This window comes from Salmo trutta, chromosome 19, assembly GCF_901001165.1.
Source record: "Salmo trutta chromosome 19, fSalTru1.1, whole genome shotgun sequence".
Taxonomy (NCBI): Eukaryota; Metazoa; Chordata; class Actinopteri; order Salmoniformes; family Salmonidae; genus Salmo; species Salmo trutta.
The window spans coordinates 44,736,854-44,751,771 of NC_042975.1; the positions used below are offsets into that span (position 1 = coordinate 44,736,854).

Consider the following 14,918-nt stretch of genomic DNA (forward strand, 5'->3'; position numbering starts at 1 on the left):
GGGGGTGTATGCCTTATGATTAACGAGTCGTGGTGTGATCATAACAATATACAGGAACTCAAGTCCTTTTGTTCATCTGACCTAGATTTCCTTACAATCAAATGCCGACCGCATTATCTACCAAGAGAATTCTCTTAGATTATAATCACAGATGTGTATATCCCCCCAAGCAGCTATCCCAGTCTGTTGTCCCCACATGCTTCAAGAGGGCCACCATTGTTCCTGTTCCCAAGAAAGCTAAGGTAACTGAACTAAATGACTATCGCCCCATAGCACTCACTTCCGTCATCATGAAATGCTTTGAGAGACTAGTCAAGGATCATATCACCTCCACCCTACCTGACACCCTAGACCCACTCCAATTTGCTTACCGCCCCAATAGGTCCACAGACGACGCAATCGCAATCACACTGCCCTAGCCCATCTGGACAAGAGGAATACCTATGTAAGAATGCTGTTCATTGATTACAGCTCAGCATTTAACACCATAGTACCCTCCAAACTCGTCATTAAGCTCGAGACCCTGGGTCTCGACCCCGCCCTGTGCAACTGGGTCCTGGACTTTCTGACTGGCCGCCCACAGGTGGTGAGTGTAGGAAACATCTCCACCCCGCTGATCCTCAACACTGGGGCCCCACAAGGTTGCGTTCTCAGCCCTCTCCTGTACTCCCTGTTCACTCACGACTGCGTGGCCATGCACGCCTCCAACTCAATCATCAAGTTTGCAGACGATACTACAGTGATAGGCTTGATTACCAACAACGACGAGACGCCATACAGGGAGGAGATGATGGCCCTCGGAGTGCGGTGTCAGGAAAATAACCTCACACCCAACGTCAACAAAACAAAGGAGATGATCGTGGATCAGGAAACAGCAGAGGGAGCACCCCCCCATCCACATCTATGGGACAGTAGCGGAGAAGGTGGAAAGTTTTAAGTTCCTCTGCGTACACATCACGGACAAACTGAAATGGTCCACCCACACAGACAGCATGGTGAAGAAGGCGCAACAGTGCCTCTTCAACCTCAGGAGGCTGATGAAATTTGGCTTGTCACCAAAAACACTCACAAACTTTACAGACGCACAATCGAGAGCATCCTGTCGGGCTGTATCACCGCCTGGTACGGCAACAGCACCTCCCTCAACCGCAAGGCTCTCCAGAGGGTAGTGTGGTCCACACAACACGTCACCGGGGGCAAACTACTTTCCCTCCAGGACACCTACACCACCCGATGTCACAGGAAGGCCAAAAAGATCATCAAGGACAACAACCACCCGAGCCACTGCCTGTTGACCCCTCTACCATCCAGAAGGCGAGGTCAGTACAGGTGCATCAAAGCTGAGACCGAGAGACTGAAAAACAGCTTCTAACTCAAGGCCATCAGACTGTTAAACAGCCATCACTAACATTGAGTGGCTGCTGCCAACATACTGACTCAATCTCTAGCCACTTTAATAATTGGATGTAATAAATGCATCACTAGTCACTTAAACAATACCACTTTATATAATGTTTACATATCCTACATACTCATCTCATATGTATATACTGTACTCTACCATCTACTGCATCTTGCATATGCCGTTCGGCCATCACTCATCCATATATTTATATGTACATATTCTTAATCATTCCTTTACACTTGTGTGTATAAGGTAGTTGTGAAATTGTTAAATTACTTGTTAGATATTACTGCACGGTCGGAAATAGAAGCACAAGCATTTCGCTACACTTGCATTAACATCTGCTAACCATGTGTTTGTGACCAATAAAATTTGATTTGATTAATTCAGCCTTGCATTCTAGTTTCTACTGTACTACCCATGTTTACTTCTGGCAAGTTTCTTCTTCTTTAAAGTTTTATGACAGAAAACACCTATTGGTATATTGCCGCCACCTACTGTACGGGGTCTTCTTTTACCTGTCCAAAATTGTAATCAGTAGTGTAACTTTTGGATTACTCAAACTCAGTAATGTAATCTGATTACATTGTTACTTTAAGATTACTTTCCCTTTTAAGAGGCATTACATCATGCCCAAACCGTGCGCAAATTGATTGTCCCCACACCAAACGCGATCACGACATGCAGGTTGAAATATCAAAAACAAACTCTGAACCAATTATATTAATTTGGGGACAGGTCAAAAAGCATGAAACATTTATGGCATTTTAGCTAGCTAGCTTGCAGTTTCTAGCTAATTTGTCCAATTTAGCTAGCTAGCTTGCTGTTGCTAGCTAATTTTTCCTGGGATATAAACATTGAGTTGTTATTTTACCTGAAATGCACAAGGTCCTCTACTCCAACAATTAATCCACACATAAAAACGGTCAACCGAATCGTGTCTAGTCATCTCTCCTCCTTCCAGGCTTCTTCTTCTTCTTCTTCTTTGGACTTTATATAGCAATTGGCAACTAACTTTCATAATAAGGTGTATTACCACAACTGACCCCAGTTCATCATTCAATCACCCACGTGGGTATAACCAATGAGGAGATGGCACGTGGGTATATGCTTCTAAAAGCCAATGAGGAGATGGGAAAGGCAGGACTTGCATCTCGTTCTGCGTCACAAATAGGAACAACTTCTATTTTAGCGACTGGCAACGCAGACCCTCGTTGACGTGCACAAGCAGTGTGGGTGCAATGATTGAATAACGTGTAAATTTATTTTCAAATGCTCACGCACGTGACACATACGGTTTGGGCAGCGTGTCAGAAGAAGACAAAAATGTTTGTTACCAATTGAACAACATCTATTACAGGATAAAGTTTACATAGCTGGCCATATGGATGATACATTTTACTTTATGTGTTGGTTGTGTAGGCTTCTTCTAACCCATCGCTTTCTACTACATATATGATTAAATTATCTTTACATTAATATATATCATTTATAAGTCCAAAAATGGATGGAGCAACTGCAGATTTCCCTTTTAAGTCTCTCAAAAGTGTTCCGAGTTTGAGCATGTCCATTAGGCCTATGGAAGAAAACAAATTATCAGCATGAATTAGATTGCGCAATAAAAGCCCCACTTTTATTCCACAGGCTGGGATCTGCACGATGCAGCTGTTGCAAGAGCACATTTTTCACTGGCTGTCCACTGGTTTCAAAAACAATGATTGATAGGCAGGTTAAACTTCTTGAATTCAACCATTGAGTTCAAATACACATTTCGATTTCTGAACAGCCATCCACAACAACCACAACCCGTAAGGCGCAAATAACTAAATGAGAGAGCAGCAGTGTCACAACAATTCGCCATGTAGATATCAATAAGTGATATCCGTATCGCCGTAGACTACACTGCTCTCATCCTTACCTCCAAGCGTTTATTGAAGTTGGATAATCTTTGGATGCCGACAGCAGTCGCACCATTGGAAGACGTAGCTTGGTCTGTAGCCTACAAAAGCCTATTCCTGCTCTTTTCCCGTGATCCATCAAACACATTTGGTGTGTCATCGTAGTGGTCTCTGACTTGGGGTCAGACAAGATCACGTGGAACAAACTTACATTTGCGCCTTTTTTCAATGTTGATTTGAATGTCATAAAAATCCCAGAAGTGTCAAATATGTTTTTTTCGCAAACATCTTTTCTGAATTTAAAAAGTAATCCTCAAAGTAATCTAGTTTTCCAAAAGTATCTGTAATCGGATTACAATATTTTTGTTGGTAACGGATTACATTTACCGGTTTTTGTAATCCCCTACTCCCCAACCCTGGCCGCTAGCTACTGTTTTGGCTGTATATCAGACCAAATAATTTACTAAATTCAATGTACTCCTTTATTCAGATTCAACTGCCAACGCCCATACCTACAGGCTCTGGGGCCTGAGAAAGAAGAGCATCTTCAGAGAGTATTCTTTGCCATGTTTCAGCAGTGAAGTCCTGGAAACCCAAAAACCTTTGAGCAGCAGATACTATTATGTCCAGTTTATTAGACTTTTTGTTCCTTTGTGCAGTAAAATTAATCACATGCAAAATAAACACCATAACTTCCACCTTCTTCACAATCAGCATATTATTTTCCCTCAACTGTTGAACAACACTGAATCTCCACAGTCAACTCTTCAGCTCCACTCACTCCAACTATTTCACGTGCCTCTGTGTAGCAGAGCTGCTGTATAGCCCTGACCCTTGCCACTTCATACTCCTTTACCCTAACCGGACACTCTGGGGAATTGGGAAACGTGGTTGCCATCACAATTACAACATCGTACACCCTCAGACTTTACCCAGTACCTGGATATTTTAGCCAACAATCTGGTTGACTCTGCCAAGGCTGAAACTTGGCCACAAGTGGATCTTCCAGCAAGGCAATAACCCCAAGCACACATCAAAATCCACAAATAATTGGATTTGAACTCACCTCCAGTTGTACAGGGAGGAAGTGGGCAGTGGAGTGGTGGTGCCAGCCAGTGGCACGCCAAGGCTCCTACAGAGTCCATGCTGGATATCACGGTATGTTCCAGCAATAACTACACCAGTGAAGCCAAGAATTTCAGAGACGAGAACAAGGACTACTTCAGCCCGCCTGAGGGTGCAGTCAGCTGGCAGTGGAACCTTTTCCAATAATCACTGTCACACTAACACCATCTTGCTGTAGTCCTAATTGTTTCAGAAACTAGCATGTCAACTTTTTGTAGCCTATATTGATTATCTATTGAATTCCATCTCATGCATTATTTTATTTTATTGTTACTTATCCATTAAAATAAAAAAGTACAGAGTAATGAGTCAGAACTGTAGGTTAATCGATTTAATCATGTATGCACAATGAACACATACAAACATTACTCACCATTTCAATATCTCTGCTCTCTCAAATTCTCACTCGCTATTTAAATATTGAAAAAGATATTTCAGCAGTTGCTGGATGTCCACTTTCGGCCATCGATTGAAGTGTTGGTAGCATCCCAACAACTGCAGACGGATCGGACTCGGTGGCTGATACCTCCTTCGCCTGATTATTCCCACTGGGATGGACTCTCCTTCTGGAGGTCTGGGGTGTCTCTCCATCTGGACTTGACCCACTTTGTGCTTGGACTGGTGGTTGCACTGCAGAGGGTGGGAGGGGTCTTCTGGGCTCATTGTGCATTTTATCAACTTCCTGAAAAGCTAAACAAATTATGTTTGTGTAAAAAAAAAAATTCCCCCAAAGGCATCTTATAACAGTAGTTTAATCACATGATCTAAATAAGTGTTTGTCGAGGACTTCAAGGGTCGGATTTAAATAAGTTGTGGTGTGAAACTTTTATATCGCAAACGGAAATGGCAAAGACGTTACTTTAAACAATGAAACCCTGTTTCCCCCCCCCCTCGACATCATTGTACACTGAGAACAGCGGAGTATGTAATACACCTTTTTTTTTACCACAACGCTGGATGCTCCTCTCCTCTGTTTGATGAACATAACAATAAGAAATGCACCTGAAGCGACCAGTGATGCTGTTTCACCTTTTGCAGATGATCTCAGCTTTAATCAAATCATAACTCAAAGCCTCCATCTCAGCTTGTCAATCTTATTGTAAAGCAACACATATAAATAAATGCACCACAAGGTGGAAGCAGAGGATAAGGAAGGACTGACTGTTCAGCTGATTGCTTATGTGGTCCCCTTGGAATGGATTGAGAGACACTGGTGTAAACCTTGGGATTTTTGACAAGGAACACTTACTGGTCTTGTAGTTGGAGATGAAGGTGTGGCCATATCGTCCTAGCTTTACCATGGTCTAAGTGTCCTCCAGGAAGTCCAGATGGGTGAAGTGTACCCATCGTGGAGTGTAAGCAGCATCACTCTACGCCTGACCGTCGGCAGACCTCCATCTACTTGACCGCTGTAGATTAATCATGACGCAAAATTTGTCCTTTACATCTGCAGCGAAGGAGAAGAAACAAATATCATTATAATATTTCATGTACACACACTAGTTGGAGAGGCTGGATCAGCAGCCAAATTAACATACATAGGGGGTTGGCTTGGTTAGATTCATCTGACTTTTATTTAACAAGCGTCAGCAAATTTTCAAGCTTATTGGTCTTTACAGCTGCCCAAATGATGTAGCTGTTGGAGGATGTCACATTATTTCCTACCACTTTTCCCCACCTTAAACTGAGTTGGAGTGTGTATCTTTATTTGTCTGCTAAACAAACTCTAGGAGGCAGGGCACAGCCTGGTTGCAAAAAAACTGCGTTCATATGTTACTGTATGGCCGCATGTTAAGACATCTCAACATCTGGATCTGGCTAACTAGGCCATGGTATGGGGTAAACTGTTGCTAGTACAGCTAGTTACCTACCTTCATAAGAAGCCTGTTTTGTGCCGTTTTGGTTCCTCTGGTGAAATAAAATTCAACATAAAATGTGTTACAGTTTCTCCTAGTCTTAGTTATCCAAAGAGTTCACATTGCAGTTGACGAGAAGCTAAATTAGCAACGCGATTGCAAGTTGTTTAAATTTGTTTTTACCCATTCTAGCTAACGTTACCACCTATCCTGCGTTCCACTAATTAGCGTCGCGAGTGATCAAAGAATTACAGACAGTTAAAACTTACCATTGACAGTGGCGGTACCACATTGCGCTTGATCAGGTGTAATATCAAAGACGACTCCTTCCTTAGAAGTTAGTTAAAATAACTGCTCAGCGATCACTAACGTCTCTTGCCAGCCAATACAGTCAACGTAACAGCCATTAACGAGGTCAGGTGGTAGCCTATTTTACTTTGCGATTGGCTGGAAGTTAAAAAAAAAAACGCTTACATTTAACTTGGCAAGTCTGTTAAGAACACATTCATAACCCGGACGACGCTGGGCCAATTGGTCGCCGCCCTATGGGACTCCCAATCACGGCCGGATGTGATACAGCCTGGATTCGAACCAGGTACTGCAGTGACGCCTCTTGCACTGAGATGCAGTGTCTGTCTAAGAGCCCGAGTGGCGGGAGTTAGATTTATCATTGTTGGAAGGGAGTAAGATTTATCATTGTTCCTCTACTTTTCCTGGCTGTCAAAGTACCCAGATGTTGTGAGCAGTTTTGAAAATGAATTTAGAAACTGAATTTAGAAACTGAATTTGAAAACTGAATTTGAAAACTAGATCTGAATGGATCTGAGAAATTATGAAACTTTGGTCAACTTGAAATAATAGTTTGTAAACACAGAAAATGACTGCGATATCTATCATATTGAAACTGAATATATAAATATTGAATTTGAATATTGAATTAAATTGAAATGTTATTTTTAATCTGAATGCAATATTCATTCAATTCAGTTTCAGATCATGAAATACAAGTTCAATTTAGGAATTTAATGATTAAATTTGTGCATTACAAATTCAAAAATATTCCATTCAAATTCAATATCCTAATCCACAAGGATGTCGGAGTACCAAAATTGGTTAACCACCTAACCTAGGATCTTAATTTAACCTTGCGTAATACCCTAGATGCAGTCGATCCCCTAAGAACAAAAAATATTTGTCACAAGACATTTGCGTCCTGGTATTCAGAAAATACCGAGCCCTGAAGCAAGCTTCCAGAAAATTGGAAAAGAAATGGTGCTACACCAAACTGGAAGTCTTCCGACTAGCTTGGAAGGACAGTACTGTGCAATATTGAAGAGCCCTCACTGCTGCTCGATCATCCTATTTTTCCAACCTAATTGAGGAGAATAAGAACAATCCTAAATACATTTTTGATACTGTCGCAAAGCTAACTAAAAAGCAGCATTCAACAAAAGAGGATAGCTTTCACTTCAGCAGTGATAAATTCATTAACTTCTTCGATGAAAAGATCACGACCATTACGGACTCCACTTTGAATCTGCGTATTTCTCCAAAGCACAGTTGTCCTGAGTCTGCACAGAACTCCCAGGACCTGGATCAATGGAGACACTCAAGTTTTTTTAATCCTGTATCTCTTGACACATTCATGAAAATAGTCATGGCCTCTAAACCGTCAAACTGGACACTATTTCAACTAAACTACTGAAAGAGCTACTTCCTGTGCTTGGCCCTCCTATGTTGAACATAATAACACATCCAACGGATGTGTACCAAACTCACTAAAAGTGTCAGTAATAAAGTCTTTCTTGAAAAAGCCGAACCTTGACCTGGAAAATGTAAAACACTATCGACCTATTCGAATCTCCCATTCCTCTCAAAATGTTTTGAACAAGCTGTTGTGCAGCAACTCACTGCCTTCCTGAAGACAAATAATGTATATATGAAATGCTTCAGTCTGGTTTTAGACCCCATCATAGCACTGAGACTGCACTCGTGAAGATGGTAAATTACCTTTTAATGGCGTCAGACCAAGATTCTACATCTGTCGTCGTGCTCCTAGACCTTAATGCTGCTTTTGACACCATCGATCACCACATTCTTTTGGAGAGATTGGAAACCTTAAGTGATCTACACGGACATGTTCTTGCCTCTGATATCTTTCAGACAGTTTGTCTCTGTAGATGGTTTGTCCCTTGACAAATCAATGGTAAGTTTCAGCGTTCTTCAAGGTTCCGTTTTAGGACCGCTATTGTTTTCACTATATATTCTACCTCTTGGTGATGTCATTCGGAAACACAATGTCAACTTTCACTGCTATGCGGACGACACACAGCTGCACATTTCGATGAAACATGGTGAAACCCCAAAATTGTCTACCCTGGAAGCCTGTGTTTCAGACATGAGGAAGTGGATGGCGGCAAGTGTTTTGCTTTTAAACCTGGTCAAAACAGAGACACTTGTTCTAGGTCCCAAGAAACAAAGAGATCTGCTGTTGGATCTGACAATTAATCTTGACGATTTTACAGTCGTTTCAACTGACATTTACTCCTGAGGTACTGACCTGTTGCACCCTCTACAACCACTGTGATTATTATTTGACCCTGCTGGTCATCTATGAACGTTTGAACATCTTGAAGAACAATCTGGCCTTAAATGGCCATGTACTCTTATAATCTCCACCAGGCACAGCCAGAAGAGGACTGGCCACCCCTCATAGCCTGGTTCCTCTCTAGGTTTTTTCCTAGGTTTCTGCCTTTCTAGGGAGTTTTTCCGAGCCATCGTGCTTCTACACCTGCATTGCTTGCTGTTTGGGCTTTTAGGCTGGGTTTCTATACAGCACTTTGTGACATCTGCTGATGTAAAAAGGGCTTTATAAATACATTTGATTGATTGACTGATAGATTAAGTGTCCACATACTTTTGACCATGTAGTGTATTTCCTGAGCTTTCTTATATCTACTAGATATAGGACAGACACTTCAAAACCTTATTCTTTATAATATCTTTTTTTACTGTCTTTTTTAACATTCATGAATGTGTTATTCAATGCCTTTCTATGGGCTTGAGTAGTAAAGGCCGAATTCAATGTTTTATATCAATATTTTTTTAATACCTAAAGGAGTCCTAAAATTCAAGGTGATGTTGCTCTACAAATGGATAACTTGAAATAACATGATGTAGGAATTTAAATAATTGAAAGAAAAACATGTTTATTTATGAGCCTAAGTATTTGTGAAATCATGTGAAATCATTGTCAAAAGCGCGAGAGGTACTGTTGCATGTTGGTCTAGATTATTTATGGGTTGATCATATAGAAATATCAAAACAGTATTGGTGTGACACTTATGACTAAAGAGCCTTCCTGCATAGCTTTTATTTTTAACCATAAGAGTAGGAATAAAATGTCTCTATCCTCAGCCCTGGATAGCCACCCCTGAGTCAGCCTCTACCATAGCCTCCCCTCAGTCCTCTCATAGTGTTTCCTCTGTGGCCTGTGTGATCCTGGCATCTGCTTTTCTCCGAGCCCTGTGCCTCCAGAGCAGGACAGCCAGTGAGAGGAGCAACAGGAGCCCCAGGGCCCCTCCGATCAGCCCAGCTTTGAGGGCCACACTGCTGTCCCCAGGGGGCTCATACAGCGTACAGGACCCCTCCTGACGCTCACTGACTCCTGCGTAATTCACCGCCACCACACACACCTCTGCCCCCTGCCCCATCCCCCTCACAGTACCACTCCTCTGGTCTACACCAAACACCAAGGGCTCCAGCGCACCCACCACCACCTCATAATGGGTCACGAAAGACAATGGTGCACACCACTGAATCACAACTCCTGAACCGTCCATAGACAGTCTCTTCAGGTAGGGAGCCTCTGGGGCCGCATGGGGCCCACTCACCCCTGGACACAGGCAGCCGCTGGAGGCTGCCAGCTGGGCACAGGGAGGCTGTAGCTCCCGGCAGGGGTCATAGTCACAGGGTTGAGGATTGGTGCCCTGTGAGGGGGCAGGTGGGGGTTGACTGGGTGGATCAGTAAACGTATCGTAGTACTCGTCTGAGTGGAGCTCCAACAGGTCGTACGTGTGTCCGTTTGGCCTCAGAGGCAAGGTGGCTGTGTGGTTGGTCCATGAGACGTCAGAAGGTGCGGCAAAGGAGGAGGAGCCATTAAGAAGGGCCAGTAAGAGGATTATCAGTGGAGGTGGACAATCCTTATTGGCGGACATGGCATCTGAAGATGATAGAAAATAACACTCCATTAGAGAGGGTTTGACAAAGGATCTGCTTATGAAAAGGTATTCGGTTGGAGACATACATCTGTATGTATATCTGTACAGTACCAGTCAAAAGTTTGGACACACCTACTCATTCAAAAGTTTTTCTTTATTTTTACTATTTTCTAAATTGCAGAATAATAATGAAGACAGCAAAACTATAAAACAACACATATGGAATCATGTAGTTACCAAAAAAGTGTTAAACAAAATATATTTAATATTTTTCAAAGTACCCACCCTTTGCCTTGATGACAGCTTTGCACACGCTTGCCATTCTCTCAACCAGCTTCACATGGAATGCTTTTCCAACAGTATTGAAGGAGTTCCGACATACAGTTGAAGTCGGAAGTTTACATACACCTTAGCCAAATACATTTAAACTCCGTTTTTCACAATTCCTGACATTTAATCCTAGTAAAATTTCCCTGTCTTAGGTCAGTTAGGATCACCACTTTATTTTAAGAATGTGAAATGTCAGAATAATAGTAGAGAATGATTTATTTCATATTTTATTTCTTTCATCAAATTCCCAGTGGGTCAGACGTTTACATACACTCAATTAGTATCTGGTAGCATTGCCTTTAAAATGTTTAACTTGTGTCAAACGTTTCTGGTAGCCTTCCACAAGCTTCCCACAATAAGTTGGGTGAATTTTGGCCCATTCCTCCTGACAGAGCTGGTGTAACTGAGTCAGGTTTGTAGGCCTCCTTGCTCGCACATGCTTTTTCAGTTCTGCCCACAAATTTCCTATAGGATGAGGTCAGGGCTTTGTGATGGCCACTCCAATACCTTGACTTTGTTGTCCTTAAGCCATTTTCCACAACTTTGGAAGTATACTTGGGGTCATTGTCCATTTGCAAGACCCATTTGCGACCAAGCTTTAACTTCCTGACTGATGTCTTGAGATGTTGCTTCAATATATCCACATAATTTTCCTACCTCATGATGTCACCTATTTTGTGAAGTGCACCACTCCCTCCTGCAGCAAAGCACCCCCACAACATGATGCTGCCACCCCCATGCTTCACAGTTGGGATGGTGTTCTTTGGCTTGCAAGCCTCCCCCTTTTTCATCCAAACATAACGATGGTCATTATGGTCAAACAGTTTTATTTTTGTTTCATCAGACCAGAGGACATTTCACCAAAAAGTACGATCTTTGTCCCCATGTGCAGTTGCAAACCGTAGTCTGGCTTTTTTATGGCGGTTTTTGAGCAGTGGCTTCTTCCTTGCTGAGCGGCCTTTCAGGTTATGTCGATATAGGACTCGTTTTACTGTGGATATTGATACTTTTGTACCTGTTTCTTCCAGCATCTTCACAAGGTCCTTTGCTGTTCTGGGATTGATTTGTACTTTTCGCACCAAAGTACGTTCATCTCTAGGAGACAGAACGCGTCTCCTTCCTGAGCAGTATGACAGCTGCGTGGTCCCATGGTGTTTATACTTGCGTACTATTGTTTGTACAGATGAACGTGGTACCTTCAGGCATTTGGAAATTGCTCCCAAGGATGAACCAGACTTGTGGAGGTCTACAATTTTTCTCTGAGGTCTTGGCTGATTTCTTTAGATTTTCCCATGATGTATAGCAAAGAGGCACTGCGTTTAAAGGTAGGCCTTGAAATACATCCCCAGGTACACCTCCAATTGACTCAAATTATGTCAATTTGCCTATCAGATGCTTCTAAAGCCATGCCATCATTTTCGGGAATTTTCCAAGCTGTTTAAAGGCACAGTCAACTTAGTGTATGTAAATGTCTGACCCAGTGGAATTGTGATACAGTGAATTATAAGTGAAATAATCTGTCTGTAAAAATTGTTGGAAAAATTACTTGTGTCATGCACAAAGTAGATGTCTTAACCGACTTGCCAAAACTATAGTTTGTTAACAAAAAATGTGTGGAGTGGTTGAAAAACGAGTTTTAATGACTCCAACCTAAGTGTATGTAAACGTCCAACTTCAACTGTTTACTGAGCACTTGTTGGCTGCTTTTCCTTCACTCTGCGGTCTAACTCATCCCAAACCATCTCAATTGGGTTGAGTTCGGGTGATTGTGGAGGCCACGTTGTCTGATGCAACACTCCATCACTCTCCTTCTTGGTCAAATAGCCCTTACACATTCTGGAACCAAAAATCTCAAATTTGGACTCATCAGACCAAAGGACAGATTTCCACTGGTCTAATATCTATTGCTTGTGTTTCTTGGCCCAAGCAAGTCTCTTCTTCTTATTGTTGTCCTTTAGTAGTGGTTTCTTTGCAGCAATTCAACCATGAAGGCCTGATTCACGTACTCTCCTCTAAACAGTTGATGTTGAGATATGTCTGTTACTTGAACTCTGTGAAACATTTATTCGTGTTGCAATTTCTGAGGCTGGTACTCTAATGAACTTATCCTCTGCAGCAGAGGTAACTCTGGGTCTACCTTTCCTGTGGTGGTCCTCATGAGAGCCAGTTTCATCATAGCGCTTGATGGTTTTTGCGACTGCACTTGAAGAAACTTTCAAAGTTCTTGATATTTTCCGGATTGACTGACTTTAATGTCTTAAAGTAATGAGGAACAGTCATTTCTCTTTGCTTATTTGAGCTGTTCTTACAAAATTATGGGTATTTTTTTCCAAACAGGGCTCTCTTCTGTATACCACCCCTACCTTGTCACAACACAACTGATTGGCTCAAACGCATTAAGAAGGAAATAAATTCCACAAATTAACTTTTAACAAGGCACACCTGTTAATTGAAATGCATTCCAGGTGACTAGCTCATGAAGCTGGTTGAGAGCTGTCATCAAGGCAAAGGGTGGCTATTTTGAAGAATCTAAAATATATTTTGATATGTTTATCATTTTTTTGTTAACTACATGATTCCATATGTGTTATTTCATAGTTTTGATGCCTTCACTATTATTCTACAATGTAGAAAATAGTAAAAATAAAGAAAAACCCATGAATGAGTAGGTGTGTCCATACTTTTGACTGGTACTGTATATATTCCAAATGTGCTGTTATTCTTACATTTGTGAAGAATGCTTGATTTCATGTGCTGGTTGGGATATCGCACATGAGAATTTATTTCCCCCTTTTTATAAATCAGACCAGCGTTAATTGACACAGGGCGGTTGGTAGCCTAGCAGTTAAGAGAGTTGGGCCAGTAACCAAAAGGTAGCTGGTTTGAATCCCAGAGCAAGTTGCAATATCTGTCTGTGCCCTTGAGCAAGGCACTTAACCCTAATTCCTCTGGATAAGATTGTCTGCTAAAACGTGAATGTGGAAGTGGTTACTGGCACCACCATCATTTGGGATTTAAAACACCAATATGCTAATCTGAAACACAAAGCTTTGTAATGTAAAAAAAAAAAAAAAAAACAATCCCACAATGAATCCCCAGCCTACATGAATGTAGAAAAAGGTAGAAATGGTAACATCGAGTTTTATGTTCTTCATGATCCTTTAGTTTAATGTTCATCATACAGTATGACCATACTCTACAAAAGTTCTGCACACACAGCTGCCCTTTTAGGTTGAACATTTTAGGAACATTGTGAAGCACTGAGGAATAAATCTGCACAGTGGGTTCGAGCCAGGCTTTACACACCCAGAACAGCCCTGTCAGCTGGTCCCACTTACAGCAGAGCTGCCAGTGCAATCTCCCCATGATTCTATACAAATATATCTACCTGACAGATTCCCTAAATAAACAAGTATGGATTAATAAACATACTAATCTAACAGCAAGCAGCACACACCAAACAACCATAGGTAAGGTTCAGTAGAACTACACTAACAGTGAGAGCGAGACAACCCGACCCAACCCAACTGTATGCCAGTAGTTACAGAGTTAGATGCGTGTCAATAGACTTCCAAACATTGCAGAAATGTTTTCTTTAGTAATTCACATAGAATAAGGACTAGACAATAATTTTAGATTGATTCATATTCATAAAAATATCAGTTTACCTGATTTTTCGATAGTCCTTTATTGCTTTCAAAAATCTTGCCACCAATGTTTCTTCTCTCTCTTTCTGTTCATTCACTCTCTCCCCCTCTCTCTGGCCCTCGTTTTATACATTCTTCCTAACTCCCCAACAATCACCTCCTTCTTTTCTCCCTCCCCCATCCACCCTTCTCTGCTTTCTCTACCCCCCCGTTTGCTCTATCGCTATCCCTCTCTTCCCGCTGCACCTCTCTCTCTGTTCCATGGGGGTTTGGCAATGTGTGTGTGTGTGTGTGTGTGTGTGCCTCTCGCTTGCTGCCCCTGTATGTGAGGTAACTACCACATTAACTCCTATTACATTCCATTGTCATGTGCAGTTTTTGACAGAGCAGGCCCTGTTCATTAATAAGGCTCTTTCTGCCTGTCAGGGCTGGAGCAC

General features: G+C 41.9%; 1 protein-coding gene across 4 annotated transcripts; it reads right to left on the reverse strand.

The window, feature by feature from the left end:
- Window positions 1–4,744: 4,744 nt before the first annotated feature.
- On the reverse strand, window positions 4,745–14,698 carry LOC115154713 (LRRN4 C-terminal-like protein). Of its 4 annotated transcripts, none has more exons than XR_003867924.1 (4): window positions 14,503–14,688; window positions 6,300–6,336; window positions 5,678–5,875; window positions 4,745–5,118 (listed from the first exon to the last, which is right to left on the reverse strand). XR_003867924.1 is itself a non-coding variant. In XM_029701213.1 (2 exons), the coding sequence occupies exon 2, from the start codon at window positions 10,499–10,501 to the stop codon at window positions 9,755–9,757; it is 747 nt and encodes a 248-aa protein (XP_029557073.1). In that variant the 5' UTR covers window positions 10,502–10,506; window positions 14,503–14,698; the 3' UTR covers window positions 9,474–9,754. The 4 variants fall into 4 exon arrangements, 1 of the variants encoding a protein (XP_029557073.1); XR_003867925.1 differs by lacking the exon at window positions 14,503–14,688 and adding an exon at window positions 6,554–6,744; XR_003867926.1 differs by lacking the exon at window positions 6,300–6,336 and having other exon boundaries at window positions 14,503–14,685.
- Window positions 14,699–14,918: the final 220 nt, after the last annotated feature.

Coding starts and splice junctions, on each gene's coding strand:
- LOC115154713 (XM_029701213.1), bottom strand. CDS start 10,501: ATGTCCGCCAATAAGGATTGTCCACCTCCACTGATAATCCTCTTACTG.